Source organism: Oratosquilla oratoria, chromosome 7, assembly GCF_046742065.1.
Source record: "Oratosquilla oratoria isolate Oo_2021 chromosome 7, ASM4674206v1, whole genome shotgun sequence".
NCBI lineage: Eukaryota > Metazoa > Arthropoda > Malacostraca > Stomatopoda > Squillidae > Oratosquilla > Oratosquilla oratoria.
In genome coordinates, this window is record NC_134783.1 from 83,205,931 (window position 1) to 83,228,430 (window position 22,500).

A 22,500-nucleotide genomic window follows, 5' to 3' on the forward strand; every position below is an offset into this window, starting at 1 on the left:
ACCACACAGATCAAAAATCCACCTCAACGAGGTGCCAAGAGGAGTGCATTATACCCAGTAAAAATAATAGTAATAAAAATAACTGAAAAATAAAAATGTCAAAAACACAGTGCATTACACCATGTAAAATTTTAAGAAAAATGCATGAACAAGTAAATAAAGATAAATAAATAATCTCGGAGTCCATTGGAACACACTGTTGGAGATAGCACTGGAACTTTATCATTCGCCTAAATACATAATCCACCACTACGAACTAAATCTTTTCCCGTTGCCCAGGTCAAAATTTTTAGAAATGATGACATAGAGATGACAATAATAAGAGACCGGAAACGAAAATGGGTATGCGAGTGGCAAAGGAGAGGAAACGAGTTCGTCAAAAGTTCGATGATTTCCCCAAACCGAGCCGGAGACTCCCAGGTCGCCTTGACGGCAGAGCTCCATTTAGGAATCGATGAAGAAGAGCTGAAAGAGAAGAAAAGGAGCCAAAGAAGAAGAAAAAGAAGACGGAAAATAAGGAACCGAAGAAGAAGAAAAAGAAAATGTAGAAGAAAAAGGAGCCGAAAAATAAGAAAGAAGTCGACGAAGGAGCCGAAGAAGAAAAAGAAGAAATATGTAGGTCTATCGAGTTCACCCACGTTCAATATGAATTACAGTATGAAGTTAGGTGTTTACAAACCTTATAAGCGAACACAAGCTGAAACCCCACCCATAAAATTTGTAGATATTTATTATGACGTCTTGCTCGATCTTACCTGGGGCACACGAAGCAACACTAGATCTAAATATATATTCTGTGCTAGTTAAGGTTCAGTATCACAATGATACAAATTAAACAATATGCGGATAACTACAACTACTACCATTTCACTCACGCAGTGAAGGTTCCAGATTGGATTCTTTGGGTTTCACGCAGTGTGCGCATTCACGAGCACTGTAACGCGAGCGCCATGCGGGTTGATTTCTGGTATCTTACTTTTCTTCTTCGTTCTTCGTTGGACCAAAAAATCCGAGAGCATTCGGAGCGCGCTCGGAACATTAACGGTCACGCATACACTATATCAACGGTCGTGAGTGTTCTGTATTTGATGTATTTCTAGTACAAACAAAAATATGAATAATAATGATAACAGAAGTACTACAACTAAAAGCAATTACAATTAACAATAACAATAATTATCATGTCAACCACCATAACCACACGTCTACGACTCTTGAGTCACGGGCTTCTTTGTTAACCGACAAACGAATCCAAAATAACCGGCCACGAGTGCCGCAGGTACTAAAGACCAGTCCCCGGGGTTCCACCCTAATAAGAGGTTAAGTGAGTTCGCTGTTCTAAATCTTAACGGTTCCAGGAGAAATAGAAGGAGAAAGAAGAGGAGGAGGAAGAGAAAGAGGGAGGAAGAGAAAGGAGGAGGAGGAGGAGGAGGAGGAGGAGCAGGAGGAGGAGGAGGGCCTTCGATGACGACCCGTTGGCACTACCCCTCTCTCTCTCTTTCTCTCTATCTCTCTCTTACTACCACCTGCTCTCCATTCTACAGATGACTTATTTTCCTTAATTTCCGGATCGTCCTTCTTAATCCTCTTCCTCCCCCTTCCCTCCTCCTACGTCTAGCTCACATTCTTCGACTCCTATTTCTACTCCAGCACCATCACAACCACGGCCACCATAACCACCACCATCATTTACTCCTACTAATTCTACCACACCTATTTCACTGACACACAGGGGCGCGCGCACACACACACACACACACACACACACACACACACACACACACAGGGATCACATGTGGTCTTTCAACTGGAGGCCTCTCTCTCTATATATACCTCTCTCTCTCTCTTTTGCTCTCTCTGCACACACACACACACACACACCCCAGCTCCTGGGGCAGCGCTCCTCCAGCAACCTCTTGGACCGTGCCGTGCCGCCGCCATCCCACGTTCGAATTAATACAACAGTTAAAAGGGGTCGAGGAGGGGATGAGGAGGAAGAGGAGGACGATGACGAGAGCAATGAAGATAAGAAAGAGTTGGACGAAGACGGAGAGCAAGACCAGGGACGTAGGAGGAGGACGAGGAGGAGGAGGAGGAGGAGGAGGATGTAAGTGTTCACTGGAAACAAGTGAACCTGCAAGTGAGGGTAAAAAACCGAAAGAAGTCGAGAAACTCTTACACGACTTTGCGAGGTCGGAAACGGTCTGAACTGGCCGGAAGAAGAAGAAGAAGAATCAGAGGAAGATGGATCCGAAGGAGGAACCAAAGAAGAAAGAATCGAAGACGAAGGAGAAAAAGAAGAAGAAATACTAAGAAGAAGAAAAAGAAGACGCGGAAGAAAACGAAGAAGACGAAGAAGCCGAAGAAGTAACCGAATAAGAAGGGGAGGGAGAGAGAGAGAGGGAGAGAGAGAGAGAGAGAGAGAGAGAGAGAGAGAGAGAGAGAGAGAGAGACAAAAAGAGACACCACTGGACATGAAGATAGAAACTCAAGAGATGGCATATGCAATGAAGAGGTTTCCAAGAAAGCTGTCAGAAGTCTGGGAAACCGAAGGAGGCTCACTAGCCTCTTAAAAACAACTCAGACTCAAGGAAACGTCAGTGTTTAGGACAACAAGCTATTTAAAGACATTTGGAAGACCGAAATTCCCCAATTCTGGTACCAGCTGACATACCGGATGGCCAGCTTGAGAGCATGTCAATTTTGGGGTTGTATTACACAAACACACACACGCATACAGCCACACACAAGCTCACACTCACGCACGCAGCGTAAACTTAGATACAAAGATATGAAACGAGTCTCACAGAAGCAGCAAATGGTATGATTCATAATAATCAGCTCGAAATATCTTATATTTCATCAAAACTTCAGGGTGCATTTGATAAAGAGGTCAGTGGTGGCCTTACGTCGCTCGGAGACTGCAAACGACATGAAAAAAAAAATAATAAACAAACATAAATAAACAAATACATTTATAAATAAAAAGACTAATGATGTCAAATACGCACGTCAAATGATGAAATAAAAATGAGGATCATTATGTTGTTGGCACAGAACTCCAACTTTAATCCTACATGGGCGATGAGCGTGCGGCATTTCTCGGCTCTTGTTTTGAGGCCAAACTCTCTTATTCAGTTCAAGAGGGACCACTCGACCTTGAAGCGGCAACCTACAAGGACGACCTGACACATGTCACACTTGAAGGCTTTGTTCTGGCCAACGCCAAGCGATTGTATTAAATTAAAAGCTCTTTTGTCGTTGGTGGCACACAGGAGGCATTTCTCGCTAGCACGCTACTTGCTTTTGCTATCTCGCTAGCATGCTACTTGCTTTTGCTACTTCGTTTGAACAGAAACGGCTTCGGTTACGATCTTTTGTTTTTCAAATTTCCAAATGTCAAAGTACTCTTGCATCATTTAATGAGAGCCTGAAGGACGAACTAAAATGTTCTTGCGGAGGTCTAGAATATTGCAACCGAAGTCGTTTCTACTCAAACGAAGTAGGAAATCCAAGTAGCATGCTAACCTAGCGTGCCTCCACTTTAAAAGTGACCCATTTGATGCTCAGATATCAACCACTCATAAAATATTATAAATAATATGAGGCAACGATGGAAACCATACTTGGAAAAATACTTAATGTTATTTTTGTGTATGTTTAAGTTGATATTTTTTAATCTATTTACTTCATTTTATCTATTTAACTAGTATGCGTTGTGGCCTCGTTCTGCATTGAAAGGCTTCTTCATTATGCTTTATCAATGTCACCTTTGCAGACACAAGACTAACAACACATTTTCTGTATAAGTCGCTGTGTAATGGAAATTAAGTTCCTAGACACAGGAAACCCATATACTCTACAATAACGTCGTCACAAGCAAATGTAATGAACCAAACTTTCAAGCCTTCAATTGCTAATGAGTTCCGGGCCTGGTGGCGTTATTTCTCTTCCTCTTGCTATTTCATTATTTACCATTTTATCTTGTTCTTGATTTTCATTTTATTTGTTTCTATTACTTATTTTATTTAGCTACCGTTTATTTTATTTGTCTATTTATTATTTATTTTATTTTATCAAATAAAGTTCTATATTACTAATTTTAACGTGTTAACAAGAAGATGCCACACCGATTAGAATAACAGAAAAGTTAATAGATTGTATAAGGAAAGTACACCATTAATCTATCAGTACGCTGTCACACTTTTCCTTCACCTGACAACACAATACATCTTCCTTGAGTGACCTGAGGGCCAATCCGATGGCTGTTGCCGGTTACTTATGAGCCTTGGGCCTCCTGCAAGAGAGACTAGAGGCACACGGACTGATTGATACGATAGAGTTTAACTGATATGTTAACATCAGAAATAAAATAATTATTTTTTCCAAAGAAAGTATGGCTACCTGAGAGCCGTGGGCAAGGAGCGACGGTTTGCCTGATACCATAAAGTTGAATCCGTTTAACACCAGAAAGAACCAAATAATGATTCCTCTCATTTTTCAATATTAGGATGACTCTACAAGCATCAGTCAAGTAGACAGGAAGACCATGAAAATGCAAAAGGCTTCACGTCAGAAACAAAAATCTAAAAGAATAAAAAAAAAAAGAGAGAGAAAACTCACGGACGCAGAGAAATCTTCGCACAAAAAAAAAAAAAAAATACATAAATGCTTCAGATACAAAACAAAAGATTTTGAGATGAAACACGAGATTTGACGACAGAAATAAAATTTCTAAAAGGCAATAAAATCAAAATGGGCAGAAAACCTAGGATTGGAGAGAAAATTCTCGCACACAGAATATGAAAAAATTATATATATATATATATATATATATATATATATATATATATATATATATAAACATGAGGTGACACACAGACCCCCACACCACGTGACATCCCTACAGGCCAGGGTCACGCAGCAGCATACTGTTCAGACTTTTATTATATCTCCTTTCTAACTACGGTGGGATATCACCCGCAATGACAGAAGCGCTGGTTATCCTTGATGAAAATAGTCCTCGTTTTTCTTGGGCAATAGTCACGGTCCCAAAAGGGGCTCCAGTAATAAAACAGAAGAAAGAAAGAAAAAAAAGAATATATATATATATGCAACAGTAATCACAAAAAACACGTGAATAAAGATTTTTGCTTGTAACCACGAGGAAATTAAAGATCGGAATGCTGAACGTTTTCGTCTATTAAGACATTTTCAAAGTACATAGTGTCACAACAAGTTATACTTTGTTGTGACACTATGTACTTTGAAAATGTATTAATAGACGAAAACGTTCAGTATTCCGATCTTTAATTTCCTCGTGGTTACAAGCAAATATATATATATATATATATATATATACACACACATATATGTACACTAATGATAATAATACCTAAATGCAAAACAAATATAAATGAATAAATAAATAAACAAGTAAATAATAATAATAATAATAATAATAATAATAATATCACTAAAATGGGAACAAACGGGACGTCAAGATGGCATGAACACGATCATAAACAACTGAGGCGGCCACGTTGCCAAGACCCAAACCCGCTAATATGGAACTCATTCACGCCTTCATCTTACATCTTTTTAATCTATCGTAACCCCTGAAACCAGATTACTTCCTATGAAGGCTGCAAAATGTGCATTTGGCAAACGATAACAATTGAATACTTCCAACAGGGCTTCTTCCCACGCTTCCTCCAACATAGTCAATAGCTGCCTTCCATGTCACCCTTCCAAAACTTTACCCCGGGTTCTCTTTGGACAATGCAACTTTTAAGTTCCACAGTGCCATGTCGATCCCCGACTCCCCCTTCACCCCCTGGGGATGATAGTAGTAATTGACACAGAACTGTCTAATGTAGGGCTTATGGACTCTTGTAGTGTACCCCATTTTTATGTTCTTATGCTTTCCCACTATTGACCCGTTCAATAACGCGTGGTGCTTTTTTCTTTCATACTGGCAGCCACCAAGCTACCTCATTCATTTCCGTGGCACCCCCTTGGTATAGTCCAAGGGTTCTCAACCTACTTTCTTACATATTACATACTTATGGAATACTGTTGTTTAGCACCCTGGAAACCCCTTCAACAGTGAATAAAATCGTCTTGCATCCACTATCTCTAATTTTTGGTTTGGTCACACTGTGGTTCACTAGAAGCCCGTGGAACCCAGGATGAGAACCGCCGATGGCCAACAGGATTCATAAAAAAAAGAAGAGACAACAAGACACCATAAGGCCTACACTAGAAAGTTTCAATCCCTTACCACCTATTATCCCCATCCATCAATTTATTTAATCTTCTCTTAAAACAACCGGCAGTTTCAACACTCACTACATAGTTACAAAGTCTATTCCATTCGTTAACACTGGTAAAACAGTTCAGCCCAATTTAACCCCTTCCGTACCTGGTGATATATATATATATATATATATATATATATATATATATATATATATATATATATATATATATATACACATTTTATATATATATATATATACATATATTATATATATATATATATATATATATATATATATATATATATATATATTCCCTTTTATTCCATCTGCATCCAAGTTATGTTCTTTATTTCCTTTGCACCCAGGCCCACCCACCCCCGCCCCCGGATGCGAAGAGTTACGTATTCTGCTGTTGCAAACTAGCCGAATATCTATAAAATTCCTCGGATTCACATCTCCATTTTTCGACAACAGACTACTCCAAAAATCCAATTTTGAATGAAAAAAGTAACGAGAATGAACAGCATCCAGCAAGCTCTTTCCTTGCGCTCCTCCGAAAATCCAAAATGAAAAAAAAAAAAGAGAAACATCAACAATATTAAAAAATATAAACGAAAAAACTTAAAACAGAAATGAGCAAAGTCTTGAAAGAACTTCCTTCGCGCTACAGAAAAACGTTACAACAAAATAAATAATAAATTAGAAATAGAAATGAATAAAACGAAAGACAAGTCCAGAGAAGAAGACGGTTCCTCGCGCCGCACTTCACGAAAGGCAAAAAACAAAAGTCAGTCTATATGCGCAAGCCTTACAGCGCAAACAAAGTGAAGGTTTATACAGCTGCGTTCGAAAGTTCGCCGACAATCTTACAGTATCTTTATCTGCCGAGAGATGGCACCATATGACTTCGGTTTTAGTGAGATAAGAGTTATCAGAACTATCTACAACACTGAGTGCAGCGTTTAAGGATCCATTATTATAGGAGACAAAGTCGATGTGAGTGGGGCGCCAAATTTTAGACTTGCTGAACGTGAAATGTGTTAATGTGAACAGTGACACACACACACACACACACACACACACACTATACTATGTTTTAAGCGTATGGACAAAAAATTTGGTACATCAAAGCAACATTGGAAAACCCGATACCCAATCTTGAAATTAACAGACTACATTTTTTTTTATCATGTCAGTGTAAACACATACCAAGGAAAAACTCTGGTGGGCAACGAGTTGTGTGTGTATAAGCGTGTGTGTGTGTGTGTGTGTGTGTGTGTGTGTGTGTGTGTGTGTGTGTGTGTGTGTGTGTGTGTGTGTGTAATTTATAATGGTCTTTGGATCACGTGTTGGACTCGTGATCGACAGCTACTACCCTCCCGGAAGAGAGCTCAGAGCTCATATATGACCAATCTATGGGTAATGCTGTGACCTTAGACGCACACACACCCAACTTCCCACCCATGAGAGATGGAGTAACGTCCCGCAGCGCAGCGATACTGAAATTATTTCAACCCTGGGAGGGATGTGGGTGTGTGCGTGTGTGTGCGCATGTGAGCGTGTGATTCACCATGGTCTTGGATCACGTGTTGGACTCGTGATCGACAACTATGACCGATCTATTGATAATGCTGTGACCTTTACACGCACACACACACCCGACTCCCCACCCACGAGAGCTGGAGTAACGACTCGCTGCACAGCGAACTGAAATTATTTCAGCCCTGAACGGGATTCGAACTCGGACCGCCTTAGTGACGGCCGGGAACTCTAACCGTTGCACCATCGTGTGCGTGTATGAGTGTATTTACCTAGTTGTATTATACGGGAAGGGAGCTATGCTCGTGGTGACCCGTCTTTGTATCTCTCAGCATCAAGTTTTTTCTTAAAATCTTGAATAGTGTTTGCACACACTGTATCTTTATCTAATTTGTTCCAATTATCTATCACTCTGTGTTGGTAGCTGTTCTTTTTTAGATATTTTCTGTAATTATCTTTTTTAGTTTCTTTTCGTGTCCTCTCGTTTTTCTGTGTGTGTGTGTGTGTGTGTGTGTGTGTGTGTGTGTGTGTGTGTGTGTGTGTGTGTGTGTGTGTGTGTGTGTGTGTGTGTGTGTGTGTGTATGTGTGTGTTTGTAAGGTCACAGCGTTAACAATAGATCAGGCCATATGATTATGAGCTCTGAGCTCTAATTCATAAAGGAATAGCTGTTGATTACGAGTCCATCATGTGATCCGAGACGGTGGTGAATCACAGATACAGACATCATCCACGGCCATAATCAATACAAGAGTTCGCAGACGTACCTGGGGACAGGGAGCCAGCCACCTTCAATGACAATGGTCGATGCTGTTGGTACACAAAAATTCAACATCGGAACAGAGCACTCAACCCCCACTTCACACGTTAAAGAAAACGGAATGGGCGACGTGACTTTGGTACAAACGCGTTCTTCGTGCCAAGTGAACAAGCGCGTGCACTGCATCTGCTAAATATGGTCTACGTTCCACTGGAGGAAAAAGACGTACGGGAAATGACTCAAACGCACACTATCATAGCGCGCATGAGATACTGCACGCCCACAAGTGTATTATGGGAACAAATGCGTGAATGTGCGCGCGGGCGAGCCTTTGTATTTACCTAGTTGTATCTTACGGGAGGGAGAGCTAGCTCGTGATGTCCCGTCTCTGTATTTCGCCATATCTAATTTGCTCTTTGATTCTTGTATTGCTTTTGCACGTGTGTGTATATGTGTGTGTGTGTGTGTGTGTGTGTACATATGTATGTGTGCATGTACATGTGTGTGTGCATGTACATGTGTGTACGCGTGTAAATGTGTGTGCATGCGTGTGCGTGTGTGCTTGTGTGTGTGTGTGTGTATTCACTTGGTCTTTGGATCACGTGTTGGACTCGTGATCGACAGCTATTTCCCTCCTGGAAGAGAGCTCAGAGCTCGTAGGTCCGATCTATGGATCTGTGTACGCGTGTAAATGTGTGTGCATGCGTGTGCGTGTGTGCTTGTGTGTGTGTGTGTGTGTGTGTGTGTGTGTGTGTGTGTGTGCTTGTGTGTGTGTGTTTGTGTGTGTGTATGTGTGTGTGAAAGATAAATAAAGACACATACACAAAGACAGATATATAGATAACAAGTAGAGTACACATACATTACACGCACACACATACACACACGGAGTGTGTGCACATATTATACACATACATATAAACATGTGTACATGTGCGTACTCCATGTGCACATCAGGGGCAAGTTCCCGTCTAGCAGCAGCAGCAGCAGCAGCAGCTGGAGGAGAGGCAGGTCCAGCCAATGGAAGCAAACGTGAGACGCGAGTGGGCGAGCAGCTGTGTGTCTCTCGCAAGGGTTTAATTGCAGCAGCAGCAGCAGCAGCATTAATTAAATATATACGTCATCCTGTTACTCCGCATCCAGAATCACATTAAATCCTTCCCTACGGTGACACTCTCGCCAGATTTCATTCTGGTTAAACGCCACACGGGTTTTGTCAGATGGGTGCCGGGCCTTGTGTGTGTGTGTGTGTATGTGTGTGTGTGTGTGTGTGTGTGTGTGTGTGTGTGTGTGTGTGTGTGTGTGTGTGTGTGTGTGTGTGCGCGTGCGTGTATGTTTGCGCGCTGGTGTGTGCGTATGTTTGTGTCTGTATGTCCGTGTATATGTACGTGTGTATGTATGTATGTATTTACCTAGTTGTATTATACGGGAAGGGAGCTATGCTCGTGGTGACCCGTCTTTGTATCTCTCAGCATCAAGTTTTTTCTTAAAACCTTGAATAGTGTTTGCACACACTGTTTCTTTGTCTAATTTGTTCCAAGTATCTATCACTCTGTGTGGGAAGCTATTTTTTCGGATCTCTTCTGTAATTATCACTGTATGTACGTGTGTTTGTCTGCGCGCGGGCTTTTATATTAATTTATACATAAGCTATACATACACGCACACACACACACACACATGCAAATACATCTGTGCAAAAACGCTGGACATGAATAGCCAGTTGTATAAACACAAAACTGGCCGACAGCGCTCACAAGTAATGGGCCGGGGACCCAGCAGGCCGTCGTCACACAATCAGGGCATTCACCAACAACCACCCCCCTCCAATGACGTCACATCCCCGCCCTGCGACGTCATCCCCCACCCCCCACAGACGGACTATTTTTCACACTATTTTTTTTTTAATGTCTAATGTTTATTCATTTGGACTTGATGGAATAAAGTTTTACTGAAATGTGCGCATTAAGAAGACAACGACAAAGAAGAAGCAGAAGATAGAGGAGAATAAACAGAAACAGAATAAGAAGAAGAAGAAGAAGAAGAAGAAGAAGCAGAAGATGAAGAAGAAGAAGCTGAAGAACCAGAAGAAGCAGAAGAAACAGAAGAAGCAGAAGAAGAAGAAGAAGAGAAAGAAGAAACTGGAGAAGAAGAAGGAAAAACAGAAGAAGCAGAAGAAGAGAAAGAAGAAACTGGAGAAGAAGAAGAAGAAGAAGAAGAAGAAGAAGAAGAAGAAAAATAAGAAGAAAAAGAAGAAGAAACAGAAGCAGCAGAAGAACCACCCCATGCACGCATGGGACCTGTAAATTAAAAACTAACTATTGGACGACATTATTGGGAAAAAAGTCAACCGCATGGATAAATACACAGTCTTTCTTTCTTATTTCGTAATGTCGACGACAAAAACTTATGCATTTGAATTCGGACAGAACGACATGACGTCATCACTTATATGTCATTCAGCCTGTGTCCAGACGATCTTATTCAGGACGGAAATGTTGCTATATCCCAGGAGTTACCACTGTCTTAAAGACCATTTATAAGGTATCGATTGCATGATGTCCCTACGGAACAGAGACACGAATCATTCTTTTATGACTGGAGATTTGAATTCACACACACACACGCGCGCGCGCGCGCGCACACACACACATGCAAATAGATAAATAATAAAATAACAAACAAAATAAAAATATAATAATAAATAAAATAATAATAATGATAATAATAATAATAATAATAAATTCTACCCCTAGGTTGTGCTAACCTCCTTATATCTCTATCACCACTGGCGGCGCCACTTGTTTGATGCAATGCCATCCCCATGGGTAGAAGCGATGGTTACTACCGACGAAGTCTAGAATTAATCCATGAAAAACCCGAGGATTACCTTTCAACAAGAGAAACTTTAGGTACTAGAGGGCAGCTGTCTCAAGTGACACGTTCAATTTACATACATGTATGCATATGTGCATGCATGTATGTGTGTGTGTGTGTGTGTGTGTGTGTGTGTGTGTGTGTGTGTGTGTGTGTGTGTGTGTGTGTGTGTGTATTCACTTGGTCTTTGGATCACGTGTTGGACTCGTGATCGACAGCTATTTCCCTCCTGGAAGAGAGCTCAGAGCTCGTAGGTCCGATCTATGGGTAATGCTATGACCTTACACACACACACACACCCAACTACCCGCCCACGAGAGTCAGAGTAACGACCCGAAGCGCAGCTGTACCGAAATAATATCGGCCCTGGGCAGGATTCGAACGAAGCACTACGCGCACCACCATGCTAGTAGTTCATCGCTCTACCAACTGCGCCACCGTGTGTGTGTGTGTGTGTGTGTGTATGTGTAAATACTGAGAGAAAAAGAGAGTGAAAGAGAGCAGCTCCACGGCAGTCCGTCCTGAGCGACGGGTTGCCCATCCTCGACAACGAACTTAGACCTCGCTTCCTCGAACGTGGGTGGACGATCTTTATTACATCTTAAGGAATCGCTCAACCAAAACACGTCGTCGACTTCGGGGTCGCCGTTCCCGAAGTCGAGGTTCCTGACGACGAAATGGGAGTGTCCGACAGCGACTCCGCCGGCACGACCTCGAAGACCGGTTCCTGCCGTCAGGTTGGTCTTCTTATGACCAATGTCCGCACAGTTACAGCATCCGGCTGCGGAGACATAAATACCACGCCTGGGCGCATCAACGCAGTCTCGTTTTCATTTGTCTCTCTCTCTCAAGCAAATTATATTCCAACAATTATGCAAGTGTGTTGCATATAAATAATTCTGGTGTGTCTTCGCCTATTCATGTGATAGAGGAGCTGGTGTCTCTGATGTAAGGTCACAATACGGAGGGACGAAAATAAACAAACAAACAAATAAATAAACAAATGAATAAGTAAAAGTCTTATACAGCAGCAGCTAGTAACCCCTTTGGCACCAAGACGGACTACACGTATTATAATTTACTCCAAGTCAAAAGTACTGGGTTCTTCTTTCACATGTTTATTCTAAGTCACGCACAACACCTTCATCCCGAACTGCTTCACTCGACTTGTGAAAATAAGCCTCGACACCCGCAGGATGTTTATTGGTTTAGAAGATTCTCAAGTCAACGTTTTACACCTCTCTCTCTCTCTCTCTCTCTCTCTCGCCTCTCCATCTTCCTCACAATCCTTCGCTGATTTAACTATAGAAGACAGGATGTCACCGAGTATATATAGAGAGAACACATTGGCATAGAAAGAGAGAGAGAAAGTAGTCTTATCTGTTCATCACACGTGTCAGGAGTCAGGAAGGGTCATGAACGCGTTGGCTCGTTGTGCACCCGAGTCTCGAGTTACCCGTTCTCGATCTAGAGGCTTCTTCTTCCTGGGCTCGATCTGGGGCTTCTTCTTCCTCCCCAGACGTGCCCAGTCCGTCAGTTCTGGGTTTCTGGGAGGGAAGCTTGGCATTCTAATCATCGCCACAGAAGTTACGCTCCGGCCCGTCTTTCTTTTTGTTGCTTTTGACGAATGCGACGACCGTCTGCGAAAGCAGTTTATGTATATCGCCTTCCTCCCCCTCACCCTTGTGGGGATCGGGGGAGTAGGGGGGAAGGAGGGGGAAGTTCCTCTCGGGTGGCAGCGATTTATCTCGGAGCCATGTTGGCAGTGCATGAAGAGAAGGAGGAGGAGGAGGAAAAGGAGAAGAAGGAAAAGAAGGAGAAGGAGATGGACAAGAAGTAGGACAAGGAGTATAACGAAGAGGAGGAGGAGGAGGAGGAGGAGGAGGAGGAGGAGGAGGAGGAGGAGGAGAAGGAGGAGGAGGACAAGGAGTAGAACGAGGAGAATGTGGAGAACAAGGATCAGGAGGAGTAGGACAAGAAGGACGAGGAGAAGGACGAGGAGACGGATGAGGAGGAGGGCAAGGAAAAGGACGAAGAGTAGGACGAAAAGAATGACGAGAAAAAGAGAAGGGGAGAAGGAGAACAAGGAGGAGAAAGAAGATAACGAAGGCCAAAAGTAGGCAGAGAAGGAAGAGGAGATGGAGAATGGGTAAATGGAGGAGGAGGAGATGGAAGGAGATGGAGGACGAAGAGGAGGAGGAGGAGGTGGAGGAGGACGAGGAGGAGGACGGGGAGGACGAGGAGGAGGACGAGGAAGACGTGGAGGGGGAGGAGGGCGAGGAGGAGGAGGAGGAGGAGGATGCCTCGAGCAATACCTTGGTTCTTTCGGATCTACAGGCTCCCAAGCATGGGTCTTGACATCAGGGCACGCATGTGCACACAATACCAACTGTCCGGCTCCTATCCATCACTACACAATGGGAGCGCGATCAACCACTTTCCTCCCAGGTGGCACTTTTCTTCTCTAGTTGTGACACGAGAGAGAGTGTGAGGGAAAATGCAGTTATTTGTACGGCGGAGTATTTCAGCACGTCGCCAACAAAAACCACCGAATAAATTGGGACGACGCTGAAATAATCTACAAATCTAAATTAAGTTTCAGAAGAAAAATAATAAAATCCTCTTTAATTAATAATTTTCCAAATTATAATATTTTCTATGGCCAATGGTCACCAGATTGTATAACCTCCTTAGCAATAAATAAAATGCTACCTTCTACATTAACAGTGGACAAAATCCACCAATGTCCACGCAATGCCGGGCACGTGACCTGAGCCCCCGTCCCTTCCTGCTTACCTCACTACTTCTGTATAAATACTTGTTGTTCTCCACTCTGTAATTCACATCTGCTGAAGAGGATCACAGTTAGTGATGGAAATATACGGATCTTTTTACTTTCGCTTATTCTTCTCCGAAAGTGGGTCATTAGTATTGTGTGTGTGTGTATATATATATATATATATATATATATATACATATATATACATATATATATATACATATACATATATATATATACATATATATATATATAAAAATATATATATACATATATATAAATACATATATATATACATATATATACATACATATATATATATACATACATATATATATACATACACATATATATACATACCTATATATACACATACATATATATAAATATATATATACATATATATATATATATACATACATATATATATATACATACATATATATATATATATATATATATATATATATATATATATACAAGGTAACCAAAAAAGTTCTGTCCGTTTTTAAAGGAAAAAAATAAAACGCTTTACGGTAAAACTCGGGGGGTTTTGGACGCAAAGAAGCCCGTGAGGGCTTGGTGCAAGTCTGCTTCATTGGTAAAGGATTTCCCACGAAGATGATTATCCAGGGAGTGGAAGAGGTGGTAATCGGATGGCGCAAGGTCAGGTGAATAAGGTGGATGGCACAAAGTCTCCCACCCGAGTTGCTGTATGGTATCCCTGACCACTCGCGCGACATGCGGCCTGGCGTTGTCATGGAGGAAAAGCACACCTTTGCGATTCACCAGTGCTGGCCCCTACCGGCGCAATGCCTGTTGCACACGTTTCAATTGCTGCGAGTATAGGTCTCCAGTGACCGTTTGGCCCGTTGGTAGCAGCTCATAATGAACCACTTGACGACCTGTCCACCAGACACAAAGCATAATCTTGCGTGGGTACATAGGCAGTCTTGCGGTGTGGGGGACAGCGTCCTGAGGTGACAACCAATGTCTGGAAAGCTTAGGAGTTTCGTACAGAACCCACTTTTCATCACTGGTAAGCACTCGATTGAATAAGGATGCGGTACGGTGGCGAGAAAGCAGCGATATGCAGGCTGCCACTCGTTGTCTCTTGTGGACCTCCAACAGCGTGTGCGGAACCCACTTGTTTAGTTTGAACGTCTTACCTAGGCGGTGCAGGTGAAGTCTAACTGTTTCATCGGAAACGTTGAACTGTCTTGCAAGTTCACCACACGTTAGACTACTGTCCTCTTCAATGGCCGCCTACAGGACTGCGTCATTCAAGACCTGTGGTCGTCCACTGCGAGGCTCATCACGGAGGGACAAATCTCCCGACTTGAATTTTTGAAACCAACGCCTTGCAGTACGTTCATTCACATCACTATCCCCAAACGCTTGACATATGCGGCGACTTGATGCAGCTGCTGATAAGCCCACTTTGAAGTCGTAAAGCAAACAGCCCCGAACGAGATCTGTAGACATTTCCATTCTTTTCCGCTTCTGTCCGGTGTATAACTGATGGGTGGGCACGGCGCGCATGATTTTATAACGTCTGATGTTCCTACTTTCGGCTGTTCGAATTTGAAAACAATTGCTACACGCATTGCGTATATATTTCAACTTCATTCAGTGGCTAATCAAAAAACGGACAGAACTTTTTTGGTTACCTTATATATAGTCTGAAGAAAAGTCAGTCTCCAGTCATAAATGAATGTTACATGAACCTGGTCCGTGGGGGGGTATCAATGAAGTCGCCATAAAATATCGACAGCATAAAACTTATGCAGTCCATACGGAAGTACTGTATTCTATGCTGATGTTCTAGAAGGATCAGAAAAGGAATCTGTGAAATGGTGCGGAAAGACCTAGACCAGGGTTGGGCAACTTTTTTAAGTGTGGGTGCCAAAACCAGCCAAATTTTCATACAACATTTCATCGCAAATAACAAGCCTACGTGCGGGTATGGGCCCCTTTCCGTCATCCCTATATGGGCCACAATCTACTGCCAAGCGGAGCATGCGGTTACCAATGGATCATATAAAAGAAGGTGAGCTCTGGGATTCGCTTGCAGGAAAAAAAGGCGTTGGTGTGCATTCAGGTATTGCACGCGTGCCAACGGTTGCCCTCCCCTGTCCTAGATCATAGATAAGTCATATCCGGAAGAACCAAGACACCTTCAGAGCGTTGTGGGGGGGGGGGGCTGCCTTCCTCCCCCCCCCAACTACCACTACCACACAAACCTAACGAAGCCGCAGTTACTCTGGATACGAATATGCCACAAACAGTTCCCGATTCTTGGAATCTGAGGTGAAGGTGACCGAAGACCAGGAGCCAATAACTTCGTCCTGCCTCGTTCTTGAGTTCGGTGCCAGCAGATAAAGGTCGGAGACCCTGAGGCGTCAAGCAGCTTCCGGTTCCTATAACCCGTTTGGGTCAAAGTGAATAACCATGGCTTGCGTACCGTTACTCAAATCATTACGGTATTTTCTACCCAAAAATGTAATGTAAAATTACATTTTACGTACACACACACACACACACACACACACGTCTCGACGGCACAGTGGTAGAGTTCTGAACCGCTAATCCAGTGGTCCGAGTTTGATTCCCGCCCATGGTTGAAATAATTTCAACATGACTGCACTCTGAGCCGCCACCCCAACTCTCGTGGGCAAGGAGTTAGGGGTTAGGGTGTAAGGTTACATCATTACCCATAGATCGGGCATATATGAACTCTAACTCTCATCAGAGAGGGTAATAGCTGTCGATCACGAGTCTAACACGTGATCCGAGACCATGGTGAGTCACATACACACACACACACACACACACACACGTACATCACAAAATACAATGTTTTTTTTTTCCTTTTGAGGTTTGTTCCAACGAGGAAGCACTTCAAATGTCGTTTGACCACAATTGTTAAGATCTGACGAAGTGATGGCGAGTAAGAAAACCTATTTCATATTTACCTCTGAAATAACTCTTCAACTTCCAGTCCTTTACGCAAACTCTTTTCTTTTTGTCTCCTTCTTTCATTTTTTATCCACTGGAAACCAGCACAGCCCGGTCAAAAAGAGTCCAATACATCCAGCAACTATTATGGCGGTTTTTCGTGTTTACATCAATCTGTTGTGTGTACAGGTGTTGTAATCGGAAGCATGCTAGTCCCGCATTCACTTAGTTGTGGGTTCGAACCCCGCACACGTCTCCGATTCCCAGTGGTGGCTGTTACTGGTCCCAACAGTCCCTAAGGCGCATAGGGCAAAGGTGACGGCTTCGGCCGCAGCTACGCGCCTCCTGGCGTGGGCTCCCACACACCCCCATCAAGTCGCCCGGTTACGCCTGTGTGTGTGTGACCACAACAGAGTTGCCGCAACTGGCCCCGAGCTTCTGATGCTTCCAGTTGCTGGAATCTGGAACCAATGTGACCTCGATTTAACTGACCTCCTGTATTCACCCCACCTGCTGGGTCCGTCGGCCTAGCTCTACCTAATAAAGTTTCCCTCCGAACTTAGGAGGAGGAGGAGGAGGAGGAGGAAGCAGAAGGGAATGGAAGAGGATAAAGGGCAGTCGGGAGGAAGAGCAGAAGTAGGAAGAGTAGGATGATGAGAAGAACGAATTTGAGTATGACGACGTGGAGTAAAGAGAAGGAGGAGGAAAGAGGAGGGAAAGAGACAGGAGGAGTATGACGAGGACGAGGAAGAGCAAGGAGGAAATAGAATGAAAGTGGAGGAAAGAGGAAAGGAATGAGGAGACAACTGAGGAGGAAAGAGGGCGAGAAGGGGAAGAAGAAAGTGGAGGGGGAGGAGTACACAAAAGGTGGAAGAGAAAGAGGCGGAGGAAGAGGAGAAAAGAAGGAATAGGCAGGGAAGGCTGGGGAGGAAGGTGATGGGAAAGAGTCAAAAGGTGGAAGAGAAAGACTGAGGAGGCGAAGGAGGAGGAGGAAGAGGAGGAAAACGAGGAGGGGGGAAGGAGGAGGGGGGAAGGAGGAGGAGGAGGAGGAGGAGGAGGAGGAGGGCTAGAGAAGGCTGCTCGCGCACGTGGGAGGCGGTTGCCCTCTTTACTTGAACTGCTTACTAATGAGAGAGAGAAGAGAGAGAGAGAGAGAGAGAGAGAGAGAGAGAGAGAGAGAGAGAGAGAGAGACGAGGGGAAAAGGAAATTGATAGAGTGAGAAAATAAAAGTGGGAGAGAAGGATGGAGATGTAGAAGGAGAGAAAGGGAAACTGGCAGAAGCCACCAATGCAATCCACTTTATGTGTGGGAGAGGGAGGGGGAGGGGGAAGAGGAGGGGATTTTGTGTGTGTGTGTGTGTGTGTGTGTGTGTGTGTGTGTGTGTGTGTGTGTGTGTGTGTGTGTGTGTGTGTGTGTGTGTGTGTGTGTGTGTGTGTGTGAAGTATTCTCAGCCACTGTGGCTTACCAATTTCGCACTTATTAGGCCAAGGCCCTAACCTAACTTGGTTAATGTCGTAACCCGCGCAAAGGTTAGCCCCCATCCCCACCCCCAACCACACCATCACATTAATGGAGAGGCTTAGGCACCTTAACTTACACTCTGGAGACGCAGAGTGAGGGATGATCTAATAGAGGTGTTTAAGTGGATCAGAGGCTTTAACAAGGGTGACGCAAACAAGGTCATCATATTAAGACAACGGGACAGGACTCGTAGTAATGGATTTAAATTGGACAAATTTAGATTAAAGAAGGAAATGGGAAAGAACTGATTTACTAATAGGGTGGTCAACGAATGGAATAGACTTAGTGACCATGTTGTGAGCGCTGAAACTATCGGTAGTTTTAAGAAACGGTTAAACAACTCTATGGGTGGGAATGGCAGGTAGTAATGGACATGGAACTGACTAATGTAGGCCTTATGATCACTTGCAGTTTACTTCATTCTTACGTTTTCATGTTCTTATTTAAAAACACTTTGCCTGTAGAACGAGTATAGAGTCTACCATAAGAACATGAGAATGAAGGAGACTGCAAGACCATAAGGCCTATACTAGGCAGTTCCATGTCCCTTACCACCTGTCATCTCCATCCATAAAGTTATTTCATCTCCTCTTAAACATGTTCCAGATCTCACTACCTGGTTACTAAGTCTATCCCATTCGTTAACCCCTCTGTCGGTAAACCAGTTCTTGTGTATTTCCTTCTTAAACCTTATAGACAATCGCCTGGCTGTTGCTGCATTTATTTCCTTGGAATCCAGGATTTTTTTTTTAAGCCACGCTACATTTGCGTGTCTGAACCCGGGTGACACAGAAAGAAGGACTACCACAGGTGACGAGACGGGACACTTAGGAGGGGTCACGCGTTGACCTTTGCACGACCTCCTCCTCCTCCTCCTCCTCCTGTGGGGACTATTAAACGTGCCTGACCTCCACGAGCGAGGAGAGATGGAGGGGAAAGGGGAAGTGGAGGGGGAGGGGGAAGGCACAGTAAGGGAGGGTGAGAAGGCGGGAAATGGAGGAGTGGGAGGGGAACGGAAAAGAGGAAATAGGACTAGAGAGAGAGAGAGAGGGAGAGGGAAGAAAAGAGGTGGATGGCAGGATGAGAGGAAAGAGAACTGAAGAGGGAAAGGGGAGTAGAGAGCAATGAGAAGCGCGAGAGGCGGAGAAAAGAGGGGAAAAGAGGAGAGGACAGAAATGTGATTATGGGGGGGGGGGGGCTAGGGAGAGAATCAGAAGGAGAGAGAGGAAAAGGGAGAGGACGGGACGCCCAAGGAAAACGGAAATGGAAAGGAGGAAAGAAGGGAAAGGGGAGATAGGAGGAAAGGGGGGAGAGGGAGAAGGCGGAGAAGGGAGACAGAGGAAAGGGGAGAAGGAGAAGGTGGAAAGGAGGAGGAGAGAGAAGGGAGGTAGGGGGAGGGAGACGGGGGAAAAGGGAGATAGGAGGAAAGGGGGGAAGGGAGAAAGGGGAGAAGGGAGACGGGAAAGGGGAGACGGAGAAGGTGGAAAGGAGGAGGAGAGAGAAGGGAGGTAGGGGGGAGAGAGAAGGGAGGTAGGGAGGAGAGAGAAGGGGGAGAAGGGAAACAGGGGAAAGGGGGAGAAGGAGAAGGTGGAAAGGGGGAGGAGAGAGAAGGGAGGTAGGGGGAGGGAGAAGGGGAAGAGGGGGAGAAGGGAGAGAAGAGAGAAGGGGAGAAGGGCAGAATGGGGAGAAGGAGAGAAGGGAGAAGGGCAGAATGACAGAATGAGGAGAGGGAGAGAAGGAGAAGGTGGAAAGGGGGAGAAGGAGAGAAGGGAAGTAGTAGTAGAAGGGAGAGAGGGGAGAAGGGGAAGAGGGGGAGAAGGGAGAGAGGAGAGAAGGGGAGAACGGCAGAATGGGCAGAAGGAGAGAAGGGGGAGAAGGGAGAGAAGGGAGAAGGGCAGAATGGCAGAATGAGGAGAGGGAGAGAAGGGAGAGAAGGAGAAGGGGAGAAGATGGAGAGCGGGAAAAGGGAGAGAGGGGGAGAAAGGGTGAATGGGGAGAAGGGCAGAATGGGGAGAGGGAGAGAAGGAAGAGGGAGACAAGGGAAACAAGGGAGAGAGGGAGAAGGGGAGAAGAGGGAGAGGGAGAGAGGGAGAAAGGGAGAAGGGGAAGAAGGGAGAGAGAGGGGGAGAGGGGACTGTGGGATGTGGCGTGGGGTGATAATGCTGCACTATGCCGCCCTCTCTCTCTCTCTCTCTCTCTCTCTCTCTCTCTCTCTCTCTCTCTCTCTCTCTCGGCCCTTGAGGGTCCCCACTTTTTAATTTTGTAAGTCCCTTCCATGTAGGATGACACCTCTTACTCTACCGGGGTACCGTTTGCTAAACTTTTATGAGGTCAATATCTCAGGGATTTTATGTGACGCCTCTACGGATATATATATATATATATATATAATATATATATATATATATATATATATATATATATATAATATATATATTTATATATATATATATATATATATATATATATATTTATATATATATATATATATATATATATATTTATTTGCTGAGACATTCTGACAGGTTGACGTAAGCATTAAAACATTAAAAACATAAATAAATGCATAATCCCTTATCCCCCCCCTTTTACAACTTCTACGACTGCACACGCTGCCGAGCCGACAAGAGTAAACAATACACGTGGAAGACGTCGGTTCTCGCGGCGCTCCCCTGCAGACACACAGACAGACAGACAGACAGACAAACAGACGAGGTCGGCCGATACTACCTACACTCGATCGGCGGCTCTGCAGCGGCGAGTAATCAGCTGGAATGGGTCCGATTATTATTTCCACACAAAGTTGAAGACCGCTTTGCGAGTTGCGGAGAAGAAGAAGAAGAAGAAGTCTGGGGCACAGGAAGTAAAAACGTGGGCGAGAAGGAGAGCGTGGTCACGAAGAAGGGCAAAGGAGAGAAGAAAGGAAAAGGAAGGAGAAGGAGGAAGAAGGAGGAAGAAGGAAGGAGAAAGAAGGAGAAGTGTAAAGGGAATGAGAAGGGAAGGAGAAGAGCGGAGATGGGAAGGGGGAGGAGAAGAAAAGGGAAAGGAAAAGGGGAGGGGAAGGAAAAGGGAAGATTAAAGAAAAAGGAAGGGGAAGGAGAGGGGAAGGAGAAGGTAAGGGAAAGAAGACGAGGAGAAGAAGGAAAGGAGAAGGGACGGGTTAAAGAGAGAGAGAGAGAGAGAGAGAGAGAGAGAGAGAGAGAGAGAGAGAGAGTCAAAGCGGAAATGGAAACTAAATTGGAAAGGAAAGGAAAGGAAAGGAAATGGAGAGGAGGGGACGGGGAGGAAATGGACTAACTAGGAACAGGAAAAAGAGACGAGGAAGTAAGAAAAGAAGGAAAATAGGGGGAAGGGATGGGAAGGGAAGAAAGAGAGGGGATTAGGAGGAGCGAAGAGTAGGCAGAGGGGAAGTGACAGGAGGGGAGACGAACAAAGAGGCGACGGGGGGAGAGGAGAGGAGGGGCAGAGGACGGGAAAGGGAAGGGGAAGGGGAAGGGGGAGGGGGCGGGAGGGGAAGGGGAAGAGGAGTGGAAGAGTAGAGGAGGGGGAGAGGAGGGGAGGGAGGAGAGGGAGGAGGGAGAGGAAGGGAGGGGGAGAGGAGGGGAGGAGAGAAGGGGGTTGAGGAGGGGAGAGGGGGAGGAGGGCAGAAGAGGAGGGGAGGGGGAGAGAAGGGGAGGGGTGAGTAGAGGAGGCGGAGAGGAGGGGAAGGGGTGGAGGGGAGGAGGAGAGAGGAGGAGAGAGGAGGGGAGAGAGGGAGTGGGGAGAGTAGGTGAGGAGAGCGAAGGGGAAGGGAGAAAAGGGGGA

At 44.4% G+C, this 22,500-nt stretch overlaps 1 protein-coding gene across 7 annotated transcripts in view; it reads right to left on the minus strand.

Moving 5' to 3' along the window:
- The window catches only part of mib2 (E3 ubiquitin-protein ligase mind bomb 2), a 672,548-nt gene that overhangs the window by 219,850 nt on the left and 430,198 nt on the right, over window positions 1–22,500 (minus strand). Inside the window, exon 1 of one of the 7 annotated variants that reach the window (XM_076188491.1) lies at window positions 8,568–8,650. The exons of the other annotated variants lie outside the window; for them this stretch is intronic. Within the exon in view, the coding sequence (XP_076044606.1) occupies window positions 8,568–8,635 (68 nt within the window). The 5' untranslated portion in view covers window positions 8,636–8,650. Of the gene's footprint in view, window positions 1–8,567; window positions 8,651–22,500 lie in introns of those variants that run through there. 7 annotated transcript variants of the gene reach the window in all.